This window comes from Microtus pennsylvanicus, chromosome 1, assembly GCF_037038515.1.
Source record: "Microtus pennsylvanicus isolate mMicPen1 chromosome 1, mMicPen1.hap1, whole genome shotgun sequence".
Lineage (NCBI taxonomy): Eukaryota > Metazoa > Chordata > Mammalia > Rodentia > Cricetidae > Microtus > Microtus pennsylvanicus.
The window spans coordinates 20,445,425-20,466,621 of record NC_134579.1 but is presented as its reverse complement, the minus strand read 5'-3'; the positions used below and the strand labels follow the sequence as shown (position 1 = coordinate 20,466,621).

Here is a 21,197-nt window from a genome sequence, read left to right as displayed (position 1 = left end):
AATAATAATGGCTATTAACATTTTTTATTATATTTTAAAAGCATAAAATATTTTAAAACTTCATTCTACATTATAAAATATCTTTATATATTTCTTTTACTTATATTTTCAATTCATTTTGCTCATTTTATTTTCCCTTTACCTTTTTGTGTATTTCTATTTCTAAATTATATTTGGTAATTTGTGAGCTGAATTGATACTATGGCCCATCGACAGAATCTTTCTGTGGTGGAGAATATTAATATTTCTGTACCAGTTTGAATTTCAACATAAAAATTCTGGATGATAATTTTAAAATCCATCCTACAAAGAAACACAGCAAGACTTTTATATACCATTGAATCTTTCAATGGAATTATATTAATACATAAATCACAGCAATAACATCAGAGACATCACAGGCATTTTCAAAATACACACCTGAAATATAAGCAATGAAAATATAAGATAATGAAAATCTTTCTGTAGTTAGTGAATACTGTTTATGTGACCATAGAACTTGAGGGTATAGAAATGCAAATTGTAGAGCATGAAGACATAACAAAGAGTAAGCAGGAGAAAAAAGAATTAAAATAATGTTTTATTTTGTACCTCTTATTGCTAAACAAACGCATGAAATATTTTTGCTGTTTGAACCTGAGATGAATAGAATTTAAATACAGAAGATGTTGCTTCAAAATGTCAACTACAATGTTAAAAAATGGAAGTAGAAATATGCATATTTATATGCAAATTTAAATAATAGTTAGAAAAAATATATAGAAAACTTTAAAAACTTATTAATAAAAAGTGGGTCATATGTATGAATATGTACAGATAACAACCATTATTAAATAGAAATGGGTTACACCTTTCTATGTCTATTTTTTAAATGTACAGAATATTTACTAGCATGCACTGAAATAGAAGAAACAGTGAATTGGAAAATGTTATTAAATAATTTGCTAATTGGCAAATATTTAATATAATTAACAAATGACATAAAAAAATTGAAGTCAAACATAACCACAGACTGAAAGAAAACAGCATCCTTAGAAAAGATGCTGTTTAGGAAGATAAATGCAACGTACACAGAAAGAAAATAACAAAAATAGAAGCAATATTCACTGAAGCTAATACAAATTAAAAGTTCATTATTTTTACAAATTGTACACACACACACACACATATACAGAGAGAGAGACAGAGACAGACAGACAGAATGAATAAAAAGGGCATAGAATAAGAAATGAATTCTGAAGTTATCAAGGCAAGAGAAACAAGAACACTGAAGCAATATAGAAATTAAATATGTAACAATGTTTAATGAATTATGCTAGGCTCTTACATGGAATTAAAGACCATGAACACATTTCTATAAAAATGTCATTAAAGACTGACTAATATAGAAATCACTTGAATAACCCTTCATCACAACAATAAAAATGCATTTATAGTACAACCTTTAGCCAAAAAAAGTGGTGAAAAGCTGGTTCAGCTAATTTGAATAAGAAACAATCAGGCTGACTTTTCAACTCTGTCACAAAGTAGTACAGGGATATATACTCATTTTGATTCTCAGCTGGAAGAATCTGGAATTGCCATCAAAACAAATCTTTGTGTATCTGTGAGGGAGTTTTTAGATTAAGGTTGTTAAAAGTGTAGCTGGCTAGTCCTACAGTACCATCCAAAGGCTGGAATTCTAAGCAGAATAAAAAGGACAAAGGTAGCTGGGCCGAAAAATTCAGAGCTGTCTGCTGATGCAATTGAATCAGGTGTTCCATGTTCCCCTGCTATCCCTCAGTGGAAGGAAACCTCAAACTGTGAGCAATATTACTATCTTCCCTTAATTACCTTTGTAAAGTATTCCTTCACAAAAAAGAGTAGCCCTTTAACAATTCAAGCACAAAAATTGGATTAGTGAGCATGCAGCGGCTATATCAGCTTCTTAATCCTCGTACTGCATAAGAAAGACATCAGAATGTGAATAGGAGAGTTTTTTGTTTTAATTTAATTTATTTATTCATTTTATGTCCCAACCACAGTTTCCTCTCCTTTCTCTCTTCTTACCCCCCTCCCTGCCAATCCCTCCTTCTCTGTTTCTGTTAAGGAAAGTGACAGGCTTCCCATGGGTATCACCAAAGCATACATTTTCAAATTCCAGTGGGACTAATCCTCTCCCCTTGTACTAAGCCCGGACAAGGTAATGCATTATTCGGAGTGGGTTCCCAAGAGGCAGCCAAAGCTTGAGGACAGCCCTTGCTCCCGTTGTTAGGAGTCCCACAAGCAGACCAAACTACACATCTGTCACATATATAGAGGGCCTAGTTTGGTCCTATGCAGGCTTCCTGAATGTTGGCCAGACTGTATGAGTTCCTCTGAGCCAAGTTAGCTGTATCTGTAGGTATTGTGATATTCTTGACACCTCTGGCTCCTACAATTTTTCCTCCCTCTCTTCAGCAGAATACCCTCGCTTGTCATGTTTGGCTGTAAATCTTGCATCTGTTTCTAACAGTTAATGACTGAAGGTTCTTTGATGAGAACCAGGGTAGTCACTAATCTGATCAGAGGAGAAGACCAGTTCATATTACATATTAAATATTACTAGAAATCTTAGCTGGGGATATTATTGTAGATTTGTGGGGGTTTCCCTTTCATCAGATTTCTACTTGATCCTGAAATGCCCCTTCCCTTTCCAGTCATCTCTTTCAACACTCCTCTCCTCCATTCATCCCTTCACCTGATCCCTCAAGTTCCCATCCCCACCCAGGAGATCACTTCAATTTCCCCTTCTCAGGGATATCCATGCATCCCTCTTTGTGTCCTCCTTATTACCTGGTCTCTCGTGGTTCATGAGTTGTAGCATAGTTATTCTTTACTTTACAGCTAATATCTATTGAGTGAGTACATACCACATTTCAGGGTCTGGGTTACCTCATTTGGTATGATTTTTTTTTCTGGTTCCAACCATTTGCCTTCAAATTTCACAATGTCATTATTTTAATTGCGGAATAACACTCCATTGTATAGATATAGCACACATTCTTTATCCAATATTTGGTTGAGGAATATATTGTCTCTTTCCAGGTTTTGTCTGCTATGAATAAAGCTGGTATCAATGTAGTTGAGCAAGTGTCCTTGTGGAATTATTGAGCATACTTTAGATATATGCCCAAGAGAGGTATAGCTGGGTCTTGAAGTAGATTGATTCCCAATTTTCTGAGAAGCCAACAATATTACTTTACAAAGTGACTACACAAGTTTGCCCTCCCACCAGCAATGGAGGCGTGTTCTCTTTGCTATAAATCCTCTCCAGCAAAACTGCCATTAATGTTTTCGATCTTAGCCATTGTGACAGCTGTAGGATGGAATTTCAGAGTCATTTTGACTTGCATTTCCCTGATGGCTAAGGATGTTGAACATTTCTTTAAGTGTTTCTGCTGAGAATTCTCTGTTTAGTTCTGTACATGCTTTCTTTTTAATTGGATTACTATATATTTTTTTAATGAAAAGAAACCAGGATAACTAAAACAATCTTTTACAATAAAAGAGCTGCCATGGTTTATCACAGTTCCTGACCTGAAGCCATACTGCAGAATTATGGTAATAAAAACAGGATGGTATTGGCATAAAAACAGACAGGTAGATCAATAAAATCAAATCAAAGACCCAAGCATAAATCCATATAGCTATGCACACCAGATTTTTGACAAAGAAGACCAAATTCTACAATGGACAAAAGAAAGCAATTTCAACAAATAGTGCTGGCAATATTGGTTATCAGCATGTAGAAGAATACAAATAGGTCCATATTTATCATCAAATCCAACGGTGTTAAAGACCTTAACAAAAATACAGTTACAGTAAACCTGATAGAAAAGAGTGGAAAGTAGTCTTCAACACACTGGCACAGAGATAACTAAATGGATAGAAAATCAGTAGCACAGCATTGTGGTATTTACTCTGAAAATCAATAGAATTCACCTAATTAATAGACTGAAAACCATAATCTAGTGGATATTTTATTTTAAAAATTTTCATATGATATATTTTGATATTATTCTTCCCTTCCCCAGCTCCTCCTGTCACCATTTGAATGTTGGCTCCCTAACTCTTTAAGTGAACCAATTTGGAGACAAGAGACTTCAAAAATTAAAGAAATGAAACAACTTTGTGTCTGAATAAGTGACACTTGCATTTGATGGGTAGTGTGTGTGTGAAGTTTGATTGACGGTTGAGCTCCATAAATCCACATGGCATTTTCCCTCCTCTTTAGCACTGGTTTTACAAGCACAAAAATGCAAACACATATCTGTTACGTGGATTGTATGGATAGAACTAAAGTTCCCATGTCTGTGCCATCTTTCTATCTCAAAGAACCTATGATCTGAAAAAAAAATAAAAAAGCCGCATTTATATGCAGTGGAAAGGCTGTAACAGGATAAAATGAGGAAGTGGACATCAGGATGCAGGGAGAAAGTCCTCATCAGCAACCAGTCCCATTGGTACCTTGAACTTGGATACCAGGCCTCCAGAAATGTGGAGAAATACATTTCTGCTATTTTAGTCATCTAATACATGTGTTTTCTTACAGCAGCTGTGGATACTAACTCAGTGGGCTCCTATCATATCACTTGTGTGTATCATCTCTGCTTAGCGGGTTGTCTGGATCCTTTAGTGCATCTAACTACACTTCCCAATGTTTACAAGAATTTATTTTCAAAGTTTTGATATGCTATATCTACAGATAAGTGGGTTCAAATAAAATTTTCAGTAAAATAAATATATCTCTACAAATGTTACAACAATACAATCCTATTCACACAATACATTTCTTTTTAAATCAGACACCAAAAAATTGTTTGGATTCTAAGTATTCTCCATTATCACCAAGAAATGGTATTTGAAGGCATACAGTGAAGAAATATAAACATTCTGGACTCGATTAATTTTAGTTCTTATGATAATTTTATTTCCAAAAAGTATAAGAAAATACATGATTGCCTTGGGTTAGTATGCTAATGTCTGATGGACAATCGCAGTAAAATATTATTACCAAGAATTAAAATCTGCATAAATAAGTTCCATTCACCTTGTTTGTAGAACTATTAAGCTTATTGAATACTACTATGATAAAATTATAAGCCAGATAAAGATCTTAAAATCCTATTATCAAAACTTGTTTAAAGAGCAATAAAAATAGTTGTGGATATTGTTATTTTTAAAACAAATTACAAAGTTTAAATATTGTGAATTTTATCTTTGTATACACACAGACTACAGTTATTAAGTTTCAAACCTAGGACAAACAGCGGAGGTGCCTATTTAACATATTAAAATTTGACCTGGCCACCAGATTCTCCCAACATCCCTCAGTCTCTACCCTTTAGAGGATACAGTTTACATAGTCCACTCTCTCCTCTGAAGTCTCGAACACAGAGGCTGCTCTGCCTTCCTCCAGAACCTCATCTCTATATAATCTAGACATTTTGATTACCTGTCCCTTCCCTTTGGCGTCCTGGCTGCTGCACCTGGTTCCCCTCTTTCTTATCTTCTCTTTCTTCTTTCTTCCACATCTTTCACATGACCCAGATCAGTCTAGTGAAGTAGACTCTTCCAGATGTCCTTGTCTTTGACTATGCTTTCCTATTATAAAATTTCTTCCCACTGTACCTAGGAGCAGTCATGTCCTTTCCTTTCTATTTCCTTTATTTCATTCAATACTAATTACTTTGTGATATTTTTTACAGATTGCCATTTATAAGTATAACAATTGTTAAAAATCTTAGTGTTCCTGCAATAAACTCCATATTTATATTTTGTATATTAAGTATTTTATAATACATATTATACACATATTTATATATGTATGTATAAAATACTTAAGTATGTATATTTGTGAAGCCAGAGTATAATATAGGCTATGACATTCAGGAATGCTGTCATTTGCTTCTTGACACTGTTTGTCATTGGGCTCATCACTTATCCGAGAGGGGCTTGCCAGTGATCTTCTATGATCGTAGTGTATTCACCTATTTATCCTTAAATTGACAACAATACCAGCATGTCTGGAATATTCATAGAGATCTAATCTAACTCAGGACCACATGCTTATGAGGTAAGCACTTAAGTGACTAAGCCAAATCCTTAGCCGCATAAACTGTGCTCTAATGCTTACGTACAAGATTGGCCTTTTGAAGCTTTATTGTCTTCAATTTTTTCCTCTGAGCAACAGTCAATGATAATACAGAACAATAAAATGGTGTTTGGTAATAATGGAATAGAAGCATATTTGAAAACTTAAAATAATAGGCAGAAGTAAACAATTAAAGAATAGTTTTTAGAATACATTAATTTCTTTTTTGAGTAATTTTTTAAATTAAAAAATAACTTCTTGAAATGTCATATATATGATTATTGTATAATGTAGTACAAAAGAAAATATGCAGTTACTTTCATATAATAGTAAGTGATGTTGCATTCAAACAATATGGTTGCTAAGAATGCTAAAACATCCATTTTAATACAGACTTTGTTCCAGCAGCAAAACATAGACTCAATCAGTAACAAGGCTGCAGGGCCAACGTTGAACAAAAAATACCTCTGTAGCTCCAGTAAGCAGTCTTTGTCAATCTTTCCCTAAGGGACATTACGACGAGCTCACATGCTGTACTCTTCATCTATCCAATCTAATATACTTAGCCAATAATTAATAGCACCTGAGGCAGGCAAGATGCCTCATTGAGCTAAAGTACTAACAAGTTTGGAAATCAAAGTTTATTCTAGTTTCCACAGTGAAAAGCAAGAACCAGATCTTGAAAATCGTCCTTTGACATCCATAAATATGCTATGGTATGTACACACCAGTACTGTCTCACACCCACACCCACGCACACGCACATTCATACAAACACACTAATTGTCAATTATTTTTAGAGCTTGTTTCATTATTTCTGTTATTTATGAGATATAAAACAGTTATACCATTTCCTTATCCTTTTCTCCTTCTAAAATCTCCTTGCTTATTTGCTTTTATTTTTATCTTATTAAAAATAGATTTTTTTCATATAATATATTTTCATTTTGGTTCTCTTTTTTAAATTCCTGCCAGGTCTTCCCTACTTCCCCTCTCATAAAATTTCACAACCTTTCTTCCTCTTTCTCATTAGAAAGCAAAGAGGCATTTAAACAATGAAATAAAAAAACAGTCAAACTAGAATAGTACAAAACAAACAAACAGAAAAAAAGGGCCAAAAAAAGTTCTCTTTCAAATCTATGCTATCTTTTCTTATTAATTTTTGTTACATCTTGATATGTTTATGTGTACATATATTCCACAATAAAACCCACTCAGTTTATAGAATGTTACTTATTGTCTGATTTCAGAGATGATTCTTTGGTGTTAGATAATATATATTTTGAATGAGTCTAGACAATGTTTGTTTCTTTCTATGTAATTGTACTTTCAAATATTACTCTGCGAGCACAAGAACACCACATAGAAGACATGGGTCTTTTACTTACCGAAACCAAGAGATGGTAGGATCTGGAGAGCCTGAGGCCCTGCAGGTTAATGTCATCTCTTCTCCTCTCTCTGCAGTAGCATTGAAGGACTTCTGGGGCATCACAATGACTGGTGGAACTGAAGGACAAAGGACAGAGTACAGAGCTGCAATCAGAACGCTGCACCAACACTATTCTGCATCTGCCTTTTAGTGCTCTGAATCTTCATTCTTGTTTTCTGTTTTCACAGAGAATTAAGGTCAGTGATATGTTTTCTTATATATAATTGGATAATTCACCATGTTATTAGTTTAGTATTTCTCAACCTGTTAAACAATGAATTGGGTATTTTAGCGAACATATATAATGCAGGAAATATGTCTCACACAAAAACACAGCAGCACTGACTTAATCCATACTGAAATCTACTTTTAGCATAAATGGATTTCCTATTTGGGTTCTTATTGGCCTATGTAATTCCATAGGCCATCATTCACTGTTTCAAGACAGGGCTTTCAAATTAGGTGTCAAACCATAATGTTCTTTCTGATTAACTACACTTAATTTCTTCAAACAACTATAAAACATTTTATGAAGAGAAACTGCTTTAGCTATAGAGTATGAAAATAGATTTTCATGAACAATTCAATTTTAAAATTAAGCTTCCTCAATTTCAAACTAATTACATTGCAAGATTGTACATGCTGCACATTCTGGTCATGGTGAAACTGTGGCTGAAATGCAGTGTTTGCAATAAACAGGTCACAGACTTTCACAGTACTGCTTCAGTATCAAAGGACAGCCCGTGCTGGGACCAGTGCTCATCTACATGCTTTTAAATGGTATATGATAAAGTACTACATACAAAATAAATATGTTAATACATTGATTACCCTCTCTCTCTCTCTCTATATATATATATATATATATATACATATATATATATATGTATATATATACATATATAATCTCCAAATAGACAGGTAGTAGTTAGACGTATGATTACAATTTTCAGAGTAGTGCACAGATCAGCATTATAAGGCATTGTCACGAGGAAAATAAGAGAATTCTTTTTTTTTTTTTTGGTTTTTTATGACAGGGTTTCTCTGTAGCTTTGGGGCCTTCCTGGAACTATCCCTTTTAGACCAGGCTGGCCTCAAACTCACAGAGATCTGCCTGCCTCTGCCTCCCAAGTGCTGGAACTAAAGGTGTGCACCACCACTGCCCAACAAGATAATGCATCTCAGTAACTAAACACAGTACCTCACATGTTTGCCATTATGAGGGTTGATACACAGATCATAACCTTACATGGAATATCATAATATTTATGATTAGAATCCCCAAAGATGGACTTATAGATATTAACTCTTAGTTTGAAGGACATATTCATTTCTCTGTATCTTATGGCCTTTCTGTTATTATGGACAAAATAATTTTTTCAATACATAACTTACTACTGCAATGTTTTGTCTTGTAAGTGAATATCAAATGAGGCATGAGACTTCTTGTGCTCTCTTTATTTTAATTCTTTTTTAAATATTACAACATAATACCAAGTTTCCCTTCCCTCTCCTCCTTTCCAATCCCCCAATACTTCTCCCCATCTTTCTTCATATGTAGGGCCTTTTGTCATTATTATTTTATACATATATGTATACAATACTTATTTATTCCTAAATGTAACCTACTCAGTTCAAATGTTACTTTTATGTGTGTTTTCACAGCTGTTTTGTATGGGATAACTAATTTGTTCACCTTTAATCTTGCTTTTAATATGTCTGTCCTATGTATTTTGCTCTTGCCTTAGAATTACACATGGAAATATAATGCTCTTTTTCTTTTCCTTTGGCAGGTTATCAGGTTTTGAGAATTCAGGAGTATAAAACAGTCCTGTCATGTCCGGAAGGTGTTATCTTGCCCAATCTATAACTTATAATTTTTCTGCCCTGCTCCTCTAGTTTTCCTGAGGCCTTGGGGATAGATAGAAATAGGACGGAAATGTCCCATATAGGATTGAATAAATTCTATGGTTACTTGGTATCTGGACTTCAAACAGTTTTGGAGGCTATAATCAGCACCATTCATTGCAAATTGCAAGTGGAGTTGAGGAATGATTAAATTGTGTATATGGTAGCAACACATTTTTAGCGCACTGCAGAAAGCAAAAATATTAGCAGAAATCCCTCTATTATGTTTCTTTAGATAGAAACACTTCTGCACTAGAAAGGAGTTTTTTAGTTCCCTCGCTGATGTTGTTGCTAACTGAAAAGGCTGCTTAATATTTGCCATAATTTTATTATCAGGAAAATTTCAAGGTTGGAAAAATATTACTGCTTATGTTTTACTTAACACTGAAATTATTAAGAAAATGTTCATTCTTATATTACAGTGTAAACCAACAGAAGTGTAGTCTAACTAAAAATTTTATACCATGTTCTTAAGACCAATTATTAGGCTGCTCAGATTAATGTGACACCCACAAAACCAAATCACAGTATTGTCTTTTGCTCTTTTAATTGGTTTGCTTTTTCTCCCATTTTAGGTACTATAATATAAACTTATATCTCTCAGCTTGACCAATATATTTTTATTTTTATTACATTTACTTATTTGTATATGTAATCTTGCATGCATACTCATGCCATAGAAGGAAGGTGGCTGTCAACAGACGACCTTAGGGAGTCATTATTTTTTCTTCCGCTATGTATGTCTCAAAGAATGGTGGTAAGAAAGATTATATACGGAGCCATGGCCCTGTTCTGTTAATACAGATTTTGACACTTGCACACATTTCCATTTTACATTATTGGGAATTATCCAGCTAAAATAATATTTATTATGTGTTTTATTAGGAGCTAAAATATAAAATCGAAATAATATACAGTTCAAATAGGGCAGATGTCAAAAGTCTCCAAGGATTTTTCCCTTTTTTGATATAAATGTTTACTAATTCAGTTGCACTCATCAGACATATGACTGCATTGGACATCCTTGAAATGATGTTAAAGATGATAGTAAGTCACATGTGGGTGCTAAGGATTGCAGATAAGTCCTCTGAAAGAGCAGCCAGTGCTCTGAACCACTGAGCCAACACTCCATTCCATTACTTGCCTGTGCTTATATTTTATAATTTTTATCACTTTTGAAAGTCATATAATGCATTCCAGTGCATTATTACAAGATGAGATGACCAAGTTGAAAGTAAAAACCTATGTCTATGAACAAAGAAATTATGTCTTATCTTCAGGTCTTCTGATGATTTCAATAGCATATAAACACTGAAAAAAATAAAAAATGTGAACTGACTTAGAAATCACATTTGCAAAGTTTAATCATAGTTCTCAAATAGTGTATAAAATTATTCATTTTAAATATGATTATTATATTAAATCATCTGATAAGGAAGCAAGGATTCTGCTGTTACAATTTACATCATTGTCATTTTTGTATAATTAATCTCATAATAACATGTGAAATGTGATGGCAGTGCAGTGTAGACTGTGGATTAAGTTAATTCATTAATATAAAATTTCTTGGTAATATGTTTAAAGTGATTACATTCCAGTAGACATACCAGGACTCTATGAAACCATATCTACATTTCTACATTTACCCAATTAATTTAACTTTTCTGTTTCCTTTCCTATGTAATATAAGCTGAAATTACATCTTAGTTTTCCTTAACATTGATTATGGTTACTTGCAATAAAATGTATTTTCTTATCTATGGAGATGGATCAACCTAAACAGATATTTGATAAAAATAGTTTCTAGACATGAGAACATACAGAATTCTACATATTTATTTTATCCAATGATATACATAAACAAAAGAAAGTAATTTTAGAATTTTATTTGAAGACTAGCTCACTGCTTAAAATAACTCAAGTGGGTATAGTCATTTCTTTTTGATAAATATTTCTGAATTGTGAATAACCATCAATGTCAGAAAAATCAGTACTTCATTTCTCTCTTGCTATAAACCTATTATTATGTCCCCAAGTTTGAGAAATGATGACAACTACGGGTATGATACACATTTACTTTTAAATAATCAATACAATGAGGCAGTGATAGAACCATGATTGCACAGTTATCACTGGATTTAAAATTAAAGTTTACCAGGAAAAAGCAATAGATCTGACATCATTGGATAATAATAGTGAAGATGAAATAGTTGTATTATGATTTTTAAAAGTATACATATAGTAGAGCAAAACGATCACAATCTTATCTGTGGGGTCATTTGGCATATAAATCATTAATGTCAAATCATTTGGAAGATTCATTGCTACAAGTTGTATAGAGAGAATTGGCTTACAATTCAGCTGGAGAATTTCAGTGTTGACTCAGCCTCTCAGAAGGCTACCACTTGATTTTTAGCCGTAATATGATCCCTGGAATATGTGATGCACAGGAAAATTCCCTTAGCAATCCTTGAAATCATTACCTTTCCTGGGAGTTCTCACCTGTCCTAAACAAACCCTCAGCTTGCCTTGAAGTTCAGTAAGACTTTCACTGAGCTGCTTCACTCAGATAGATGTTGGTTGACAGTGAGGACAAGAAGTTTTCCATGCAAATTGGGCCCCTGAGAGTCTTGAATTGTTTCTACTTGGTACACTCTATCTTTTCCTTTCAAATAAATATTTTAAATGTGCATACCCTGTAGAGTGTGGGCAGCCATTTCAAGCAGTTAGTCTTCAGAAAAAGAGCATATAGATATAGAGCTTGTAAATGAGATCTTGTGAGGAGAAAATTATATAATTATTAAAATAAAAATGAATAGCTTGCTAGAGATGAAGCACGAACTAAATACTAGAGGATGAATGAAAATTGGCTTAGTCTTAAAAGGAAAAGTGTATATATCTATGTGTATGTTTATATATATACACATATATATGTGTATGTATATATATATATATATATATATATATATATAGAGAGAGAGAGAGAGAGAGAGAGAGAGAAAGGTAAAGGATCGAAGACGGAAAGGAAAGAAAGAGAAAAAGATGGCAGAGAATAGGAGGTGAAGAAGGCAGAGGAAGTGAGAGGGAATGAGTACTAGGGGGAAGATGGACAAGGAGTGAAAAATGAAGGAAAAACATTATACAGTGGGCAGGGAGCAGAGGTCTCAGCAACGTGAAAAGCACAAAATAAAAAATAATTGTAAAAAGACAAACTGGTCCAGAGAATAAATATTGTGTGAAATTGAGTATTTTTCTGTTTATTTCAATCTAATGTTAATCCTCTCTATTCAGATATCTTCACCATTACAAATACACATACATTAGATAATTGTCCTTTTTTAAACAAGATAAAAAGCAACAATTTTTAAAGGACTAGCCATATGTGTGTTGTAGAATGATTAGTCTTGTAGCTGTTTGCCAAGTCATTATATGTTTTGACACATGTGGGGAAAAGAATACATGACTGCAACTTCAGCTAACTCTAAGATCAATTCCATGATGTGTTTATTTCATTAATATAATGTTAGATTACACTTTAATTGTTAGCCTTTCTTTTCTCTTTTTTTTTCTTCAACTGTTGTAGTTTTGTTTCCAATAAATGACAGGACCCATGTCCCAAGTTGTATTTATCATATTAATATATTATAACACAACTACCAACAGCAAAACAATCTAAGCCAGTCCCTACATAACTAGAGGAACACATCTGTAAATCAGGGGAACTCAGATGGGACACTTAATTTGGAAGTGAGAAAATGCTAGGCTCTTGTCAGAGACTAACATTATATTTTAAGATGATGTCTTAGATGAAACACCATGACTATAAGTATGGTCTCTGGCTTACACTTAGACTCTGAAATCTATTACAAAAGGAAGGCACGAAAGAAACTCAAGCAGGGCAAAACCAAGAAGCAGGAGTTGATGCAGAGACCGTGATGGGGCACTGCTTACTGGCTTCCTCCCCATGGCTTGTTCAGCCTGTTTATTTATGGACCCTAGAACCAATAGGTGGGACCTCCTGTATCAATCACGAATCAAGAAAATTCCATCAGCTGAATCTAATGGTGGGATTTTCTTAATTGAGGCTCTCTTCTTTTAAGTGACTCTACTTTGTGTCAAGTGTCACAAAACTAGTTGTGCTGTCTGGCACAACTGATTCGTTGTCAACTTGACACACATGCACACCACTTTTAAGTCGCTACCTTGCCTTTCTCATTTATCTCCAGTATCTTTCATTAATATTGACACCACAATATAAAATATTCCAAAATTTTAAAACCTCACATCTTTAAAAATTCAGGCTCTTTTAAATACAACTTTTTTAAAAAAAATTCAAGTCTCTCAACTGTGGGATCCTGTAAAATCTAAATTAAAATAAATAATTTAAGACTTACTTCAAGAGGGAGGAACCAGGGCAATGTAACAAAATGAAAAAGCAAAAGCAATCTCCAAAAGCTTAAGTAACTCAATGTCCTATCATCTGGGATTCAATCACAATCTTCTGGGCTCCTCCAAAAGGCATGGCTCACTTCTAGGTCTCCATACTCTCTACATGTTATCTCCTAGGCTCCAGCTGGCTCCACTCCACAGCTGCTGCTATTCTTGGTGGCCATCCCTTATATTGGCATCTCCAAAACATTGTGATCTTTGTCTGAAATTTGACAGCACTTTCTCAAGTAATCTCTGCGAGGCTCTTTTTGTGGTGCCAGGCCTCAAATTCTATGCATGACCCCTTCAAACAAATGCCTTCAATTACCTCTGGGGCTGAATCTTCACCAATGGCCTCTCGTGACCTCTAAGAGTGTCAAAACTCAGTTATTCTCAATGACCCCTTTATGACTTCCAAACCAGGACTATCTGCCTGAATATTACACTAGCGTGTTCAACATCGAGGATGAGGTACAACCTTAGCTGCTTTCAAACACAGTTTTGGTATGCTATCAGGGAATACCTCCCAGAAGATTTAGCCTCAACACTGCTAGTCTCTTCAGCTCCAGTTGATCAGCACCAAGTATCCCTGCAGGCAAAGGTTTCAGTCTTTCCTTGAACTTGGCATAAATCTTATATGATGATTTATATATAATTATTTATCGAGAACTACAGAGTACCAGTCTCAGCACTCTTTCAGGGTTCAGAGTAGGACTTCTGTGACAAGTAAAAGCTGTCTTGGGAATGGGATCTGAGAGGAAGAATAAACTGACTCAGGCACGTTTTTCCTGCATTTTCTTTATTCCTTGGGGGAAGATGAAAGAAGGGAGAAGAAGAGTATAAGGGCATAAGGCGAAGGGCAAAGCGTCAGACATAAGAACAAAGAGTAGGGGTAAAGGCGACAGGCATAAGGCATCAGGGGAAAGGGGGATAAGAAGAAAATACGGGATAACGGCAAAGTCTAAGGCTAAGGGCAACGGTAAGGAATAAGGCATAAAAGTAAGGGATAAGAGCAAGGGTAAAAAGGAGACGTGATGTCCACAAAGCTCTCAGTTCATATAGGCACACAGACAAGTTAACAGTCCCATAGGCAGTGACAATAGTATCAGGCATACATTTTCACAGAGTCAAATGAAGCCAATCGATCTGGCAAGAAGCCACCTTATGTCTCAGAGGGGGCATGGCTGTGAAGTTTGCCCTCAGGCTAGCTATACTAACCTGCAGGGTTGGTTTGCATTTGCATCTAGCTGGTTGAGTTAAAATCTCTTCTGGGGATCCTGCTTTTGATTCAGGTAGGGTGCCAAGGTAAGAATTTTTCTCTCTGAAGCTAGTTTTATCAACTCAGGCCTTTTTTTCCTGTACAAACAGCTAATTTCTTGTGTTATGATCTTATGTTAGTTGAAACCAATGTGAAGGGTTGATGTATAATATTAATATCCTGTTAGTTAAGAGCAGAAAACCAGTGGAGTGGATTACACCTTCTTGATTTTTCTGGTCAAGCAGAGTACCTGCTATATGAGACTTCTTTCCTGTCAGTGAGTATTATGAATAAAGAAAGTATGTGGGGGACTATTTTTATGTACATTTTGGCTATGAGAACAAGGACTGACTGAATCATTTTCACACCAGGGCTTTATGGTGTGTGGGGAGGTGTCTCTTTGCTTTGCAGGAAAAATAGGTTTATACACTGTTGGGATACTATAGAAGAAAGAACTTTCATGATTTCACAAGATTTTTTTTCAAAATTGACAATGACTTATTCAAAGGACAGATGTGTTCATAGCTCTGCAAAAAGGGTTCTCCAGGTGGTGTGCATGTATACACTTGCTGTGGATAGTTAAATAGATCTGTCAGCTGTACATTCACTGTATACTACTTGTGGGCTCACTACAAATTGTATTAAACATTATCTCACAAATTGTAATATTAAATTTGTTTTCTTATTGCTAGCTGTTTTCATGGTATTAATCTCTAACGCATTTTTTCTCTTTATTGATGCTTAGGATTCTGTAACATTTCACAAACATTATACAGAAAATTGTGAAGTTTTATTTCTTGTACCAAAAAGTGCTGTTCCTCATTTTCACGCCCTACAGAAATGAGTTGGTGTAGGAAGAAATACAAAGAAAGCAGTCTGGGGATTACTGAAGAACAAATCCCTCTGTAGTTGGCCGCTGACTTTCTGATGTATATCCAGCCATTATCATCTACTGTGGACAAGAAGCAACAGGGATAATTTTCACCCAGCCTCAATTGTTCCGAGCTCCATTACATAAAACTTGAATCTGTGGTTAATGGATAATTTTCATACATTTACAGGTTTAGGAAATAGGGAGCATTGTTTCTATAGGAGTAACCTTGCACTGACTTTTAAATTTATGCCTCCTGTTTTTTAATATGTAAGGATATTTTCATAGGTGGGGAGGTGGAAATCAGACAGGACAGAAGTATTGATGAAGACAAGGGAAATAACACTGGCTTCACTTTAAAAAGTATATGTATTATTTGTGTACATCTTTGTGTATATGCAGACCATAGTTATCTAGTTTCAAATCTTAAAGACTTTATGGAAAAGCCTGTTATCGCATTCCAAACATTTATATTGATGTATTCTTGAATTACTTTCCAGGCAATTCAAGAGTTAAGGAAGGTATAATCATAAAAGGAATGCAAACACTATGTCTCCTTCTCAATGAATGTGCATGCACATTTATGCTGAATTCAGTTTAAGCTACTTAAATGATAGCATTCCCTTTAATGCCTCCTGTAAGTGTGTAATTGCCAAATTGAGCATAAATATTTAAATTCACACCTTATTAGACTTTGTTAGCTTGTGCTGTACTGGAAACCAAGGACTCTACACTAGGCATCTGGAAATGAACCTTCATTGTTGTCAGGTGGAACATGACATTTTTGATCATATACTGCTTAATTATATCCTTTCATATTCATTTTCTTCTCCATTAGTTGGGTTCCAGTTATTGATTACAGTTCCCAACCTCTCTCCTAGTAAGAGCTTTCTAACCTTCTATAATACTTTCTCCTCAAAGGAGTCTATAATTATCCCATAGAAGTCAGACAGATATGCAAGGACATACGCAGCATCCTCTATGACCTGCCTCTGTTTTTTAAGCTATATATAACCTTATCTCTAACCCATTTAATACTACCAGTATATTTGTACTCCCTCAAATAATGTATTATACTCACATTTCTTTTGCTGTGTTCAGACCCATGGTCAGTTTTTATTTTTTATAATTATGCTTTGGTTTACAAACTGTTTCTTCTCTCCAAATTTTAATAAATCTCAAATTTTCATTATTAGATTTCTTCTGAATAACAAGGGGGCATTCTTTTCTGGCAATATTGGTAGCATTATAATTTAAAAACTTCTCTTTTGTTAAGCATTACAACTACTTGGGAATCCTTACATCTTGAAAACAATAGTAGGCGTTAATTAATATATTTGGTTAAAAGTGACTGTGAGATTAAAGTCTAAGTGTCTTAGCAAATACAATGGATATTCTACATGTCCAATTATAATGTACAATGAAACAATATGTATATAGCTATTCAATTAATTTATAAATTCAACCCCTCAATTTTGAAAGCAAAACAAAACTTGTGAAATTTGGTTTTCTTTAAATATTTTAATAAGGTAAAAAAAAACTTTATAATAAATAATAACTATCTTGGAAAAAGGGGTAAACTCTCTAGAAACCCCCAGGAAGTAATTTTCAGTTGGAATGTAGTCAAAATTAATTGTAGGATGAAGAAATAAATATTTAATATTCCATTTTATATACATTTTATTTTATAAATATTACATCTCTATACCTTTATATACACTATGAGTATATTTTCATTTTTTCAGTATTATTCACATATTGATGAAATATATATATGTGTCATGATGAGTCTAATAAAATAAGACCAAGATAAAGGCCAGAATAATAAGGGAAACGTTTGTAACAAGTAATTGAGAAAGACCTATGTATTAATTTAAAAAAAGTAATACAGCAAGAGTCAAATTGTAATTTAAGAAAGAGAAGATAATGCATGAAAAAGCCACATTTTATTTATTTATTTTTACAGTTTTGAAGTCTCAAACTCTCCATTAAAAAAAATCTATGAGGGGTCAGAGAGCTGTAACAGATACATGGCCAGGGAAATCTTTCTGAGAAGCTCGAGGTTCAGAAAAAAACAATGAAAGGAAAAAGAGTCAATAAGATTGGAATAGAATAAATTTCCGGACTAAATCAAAGAACATGCAAGAGAAAAATCACAGTATTCTGGTTACATTGGTCAATGTGGTTTCTTGACAGAATCTGACTAAACCATCTCAAGCAGAAGCAATCAATACTGAGATTGGTGAACACTTATTTTACAGAAATGAAGCTCTAGTTACTTTAAAGTATGAGAGCTTGTGACCATAAAGGAAAAACACGGTGAATTAGTATTGTTCACCCAGAGATGATTTGAGTTTTTATCTGAGTCTGTATAGGAAAGGGCTATGCACCTGGCTTTAGGGTGATGAATCGGACACAGACAAAACAATGTCATCTACATGACTGTTTTCATGGCCGGAAATACTTTCCTATATTTACCTTCTGGTCAACTCTTAATAAATAAGAATAAGAAGACAAAACTTCAGATTTTACTTTTAGTGTGGAATTCATGTGAGGAATTTAATGATTTAAATTGATTCTGTTAACTAAAAAGTAACCATATTAATGCAATTATTAAACCTGAGGAAAATATTATGTGATACATATGCCATAGAAACTTAAATATCAATCTAATAAGAGATGTTTTTATGTTTTGATTTGTATTCTTTTACATACATATCCAATAAAAATCAAGTTACATACTAAAAAGTAAGGGCATGTGAGACTGGATGTTTAGTTGAAATGCAATATAACAAATGTCATTAGTGAAATTGGTGGATTTTACAGGCGTAGATTGCATCTACTAGGGATATATTCATTGTTGATTTTACAGTTAACCTCCTAACAAACATACAGAACACAAAGTGAACAGATAATTTCTAGCTTACCATTGACAATAACAATGATATCCCGGAAGTCAATCTCTCCCCTTGCCTCCACTCTTCCTTCACATCTGTATATACCTTCATCACTTTTATTGATGTTGAGAATCTGCAAGTTATTGTTTGCAAGCACAGCAAACCGATCTGAAAAACCAGCAAAGGAGAAGAAATGACATCAGTGATTGGATCTGAGGCCAGAGCACTCCGAGTTTCTAAGAGTTAAACGACAGCACTTTCCTGACACCATCCAACTTTCCATCAACCACAAATTCAAATTTGAAAGTAAAATGTAATTTCACAACTTCAAGTTTTCCACTCTAGCTCTGCCTTGCTATATCCCCCCCCCCCAAATACATTCAAGACTTTATATCCACATAAAATGGTTAGGCTATTATTTTATCCTTGGTGCTCTGAATGCAGAAATGATGCACAAAAAGAACAATGCAAGGAGTTTAGATATTGCTGACCTGACAGCTTTTAAGTACAAACAGCCACTTGGCTGTGGAAAGTACTTAGAAAATTTATTGAACATCTTTCCTCAAGAATAATTAAACTGCCAATTCTTCTGTAACCTGAAAAGGCAGCCAAATGACATGCTAATGTGCAAACCACGTACAGGATATAAGAATGGTTATGACTTGAATTTATTTAAGTACTTTTTTGCAAATTACAAATTAATCTTCTTTATGAATAATTAGACACAAGCATTAATTTTTATTTCGAGGTTAAATTTATCTTTCTTATGCACATAGGTAGGCTGAAAAGGCATATGTTTTTTCATGTATTGACTGCTAAAAATAATATTTGATTTTCCTAATTTTTTGCTTTGAGTGCATGACAGTTTTAGCTACATGCATGTATGTGTACCAGATCTTCTGAAACTGGGGTTACAGATGGTTGTGAGACACTGAATGGGTGTTAGGAATTGAGCCTGAGTCTTATGTCTTATGCAATGACTGAGCCTCATTCCAGGAACAAATGTGTTATGAAAATATATATATATATGTGTGTGTGTGTGTGTGTGTGTGTGTGTGTGTGTGTGTGTGTGTGTGTGTGTGCTAATATATATATATAATTATCTGAGATGCCTAGACATAATCTATGTTTATCATCATTATCAAAGAATTTTTGTAATATCAAGACCTTTTTTTTTTGGATTTTTTGAGATAAGGTTTCTCCGTAGCTTTTGGTTCCTGTCCTGGAACTAGCTCTTGTAGACCAGGCTGGCTTCGAACTCACAGAGATCCGCCTGGCTCTGCCTCCCGAGTGCTGTGATTAAAGGCATGTGCCACCACCTCCCAGCTAAGACTTTTCTTATTATGTAAATGATGCTCTCATATCCAGTTCTACTATGTTAAGTATTTTAAATGAAATGTTATTATTTTTGTTTTAGAACTTCGTCTTCCACAGTAAATATCTTTTGTTTCATTCGTTAATGAATTCGTAGAGAATATTTAATAGCTTGTTTACTAAAGTAGATACAATCTTTGTCAACTTTGAATATATGCATCAAATAGAACTTCTACTAGTATAGAGAACAAAGTCTCTCCAATATTTATTGATTAGAGGCGACTTTTTTGTCTGGACCAAGTTTATTGATTTTTCTCTCTTTTGTTTTAATAGAGATGCAAAGAAATCATAAAAGGCATTTGTGAACAATAAAGGAAAAAAAGAAAGTTGTCTCCTGCGAGTCCTAAAGTAAATCCATGCTAAAAAGTAGATCTTTTGATGGTAGGAAAAGATAAAGAAAAAACCTATTACTTACAACTATTTAAATGTTGGTGTTTTATAATTTGCCATCATTTTTTAATGTTGGAGAGGTATTTAGAGGACAAATAATTGACATATTATTGCTCAGGCAGTAAGTTATTAAAACAGGCAAGCAGGTGGTCATTTGTTACATAATAGATACTTGCTTGAGATGAAAATGGGTTGATTAAGAGGCTGCCTCAGAAAGAGCACAAATTATGAGGACAAAGACATGTTATTTTCAGGTATGTTTTTATATAGAAAGAATACATAAAAATTTCCATTATGCTTATTTCTTTTGTATTAATCTAAGAGAGCCCAAACAGACACACAGAGGCTTCCCTGGTTAGGTCAAAATGGAAACATAAAATTTCTTCACCAAAAGAAACTAGGCTGGGGAAAGGTTCCTATAAAGTACAAGTCACTGAACTTCCAGAATGACTCAGAACTTCAGAACACTCATGAGGATAAAAAGTCAATGTAAATATATTCTATCACACTTTTTTGGTAGAACAATA

At 34.0% G+C, this 21,197-nt stretch overlaps 1 protein-coding gene across 2 annotated transcripts in view; it reads right to left on the bottom strand.

The window, feature by feature from the left end:
* Ncam2 (neural cell adhesion molecule 2) overlaps positions 1-21,197 on the bottom strand; it is a 395,876-nt gene that overhangs the window by 144,896 nt on the left and 229,783 nt on the right. For both annotated transcript variants that reach the window (XM_075958727.1, XM_075958642.1), the window contains exons 5-6: positions 18,937-19,074; positions 7,504-7,621 (exon numbers count right to left, since the gene is read on the bottom strand). In XM_075958727.1, coding sequence (XP_075814842.1) covers positions 7,504-7,621; positions 18,937-19,074 — 256 coding nt within the window. The remainder of the gene's footprint in view (positions 1-7,503; positions 7,622-18,936; positions 19,075-21,197) is intronic.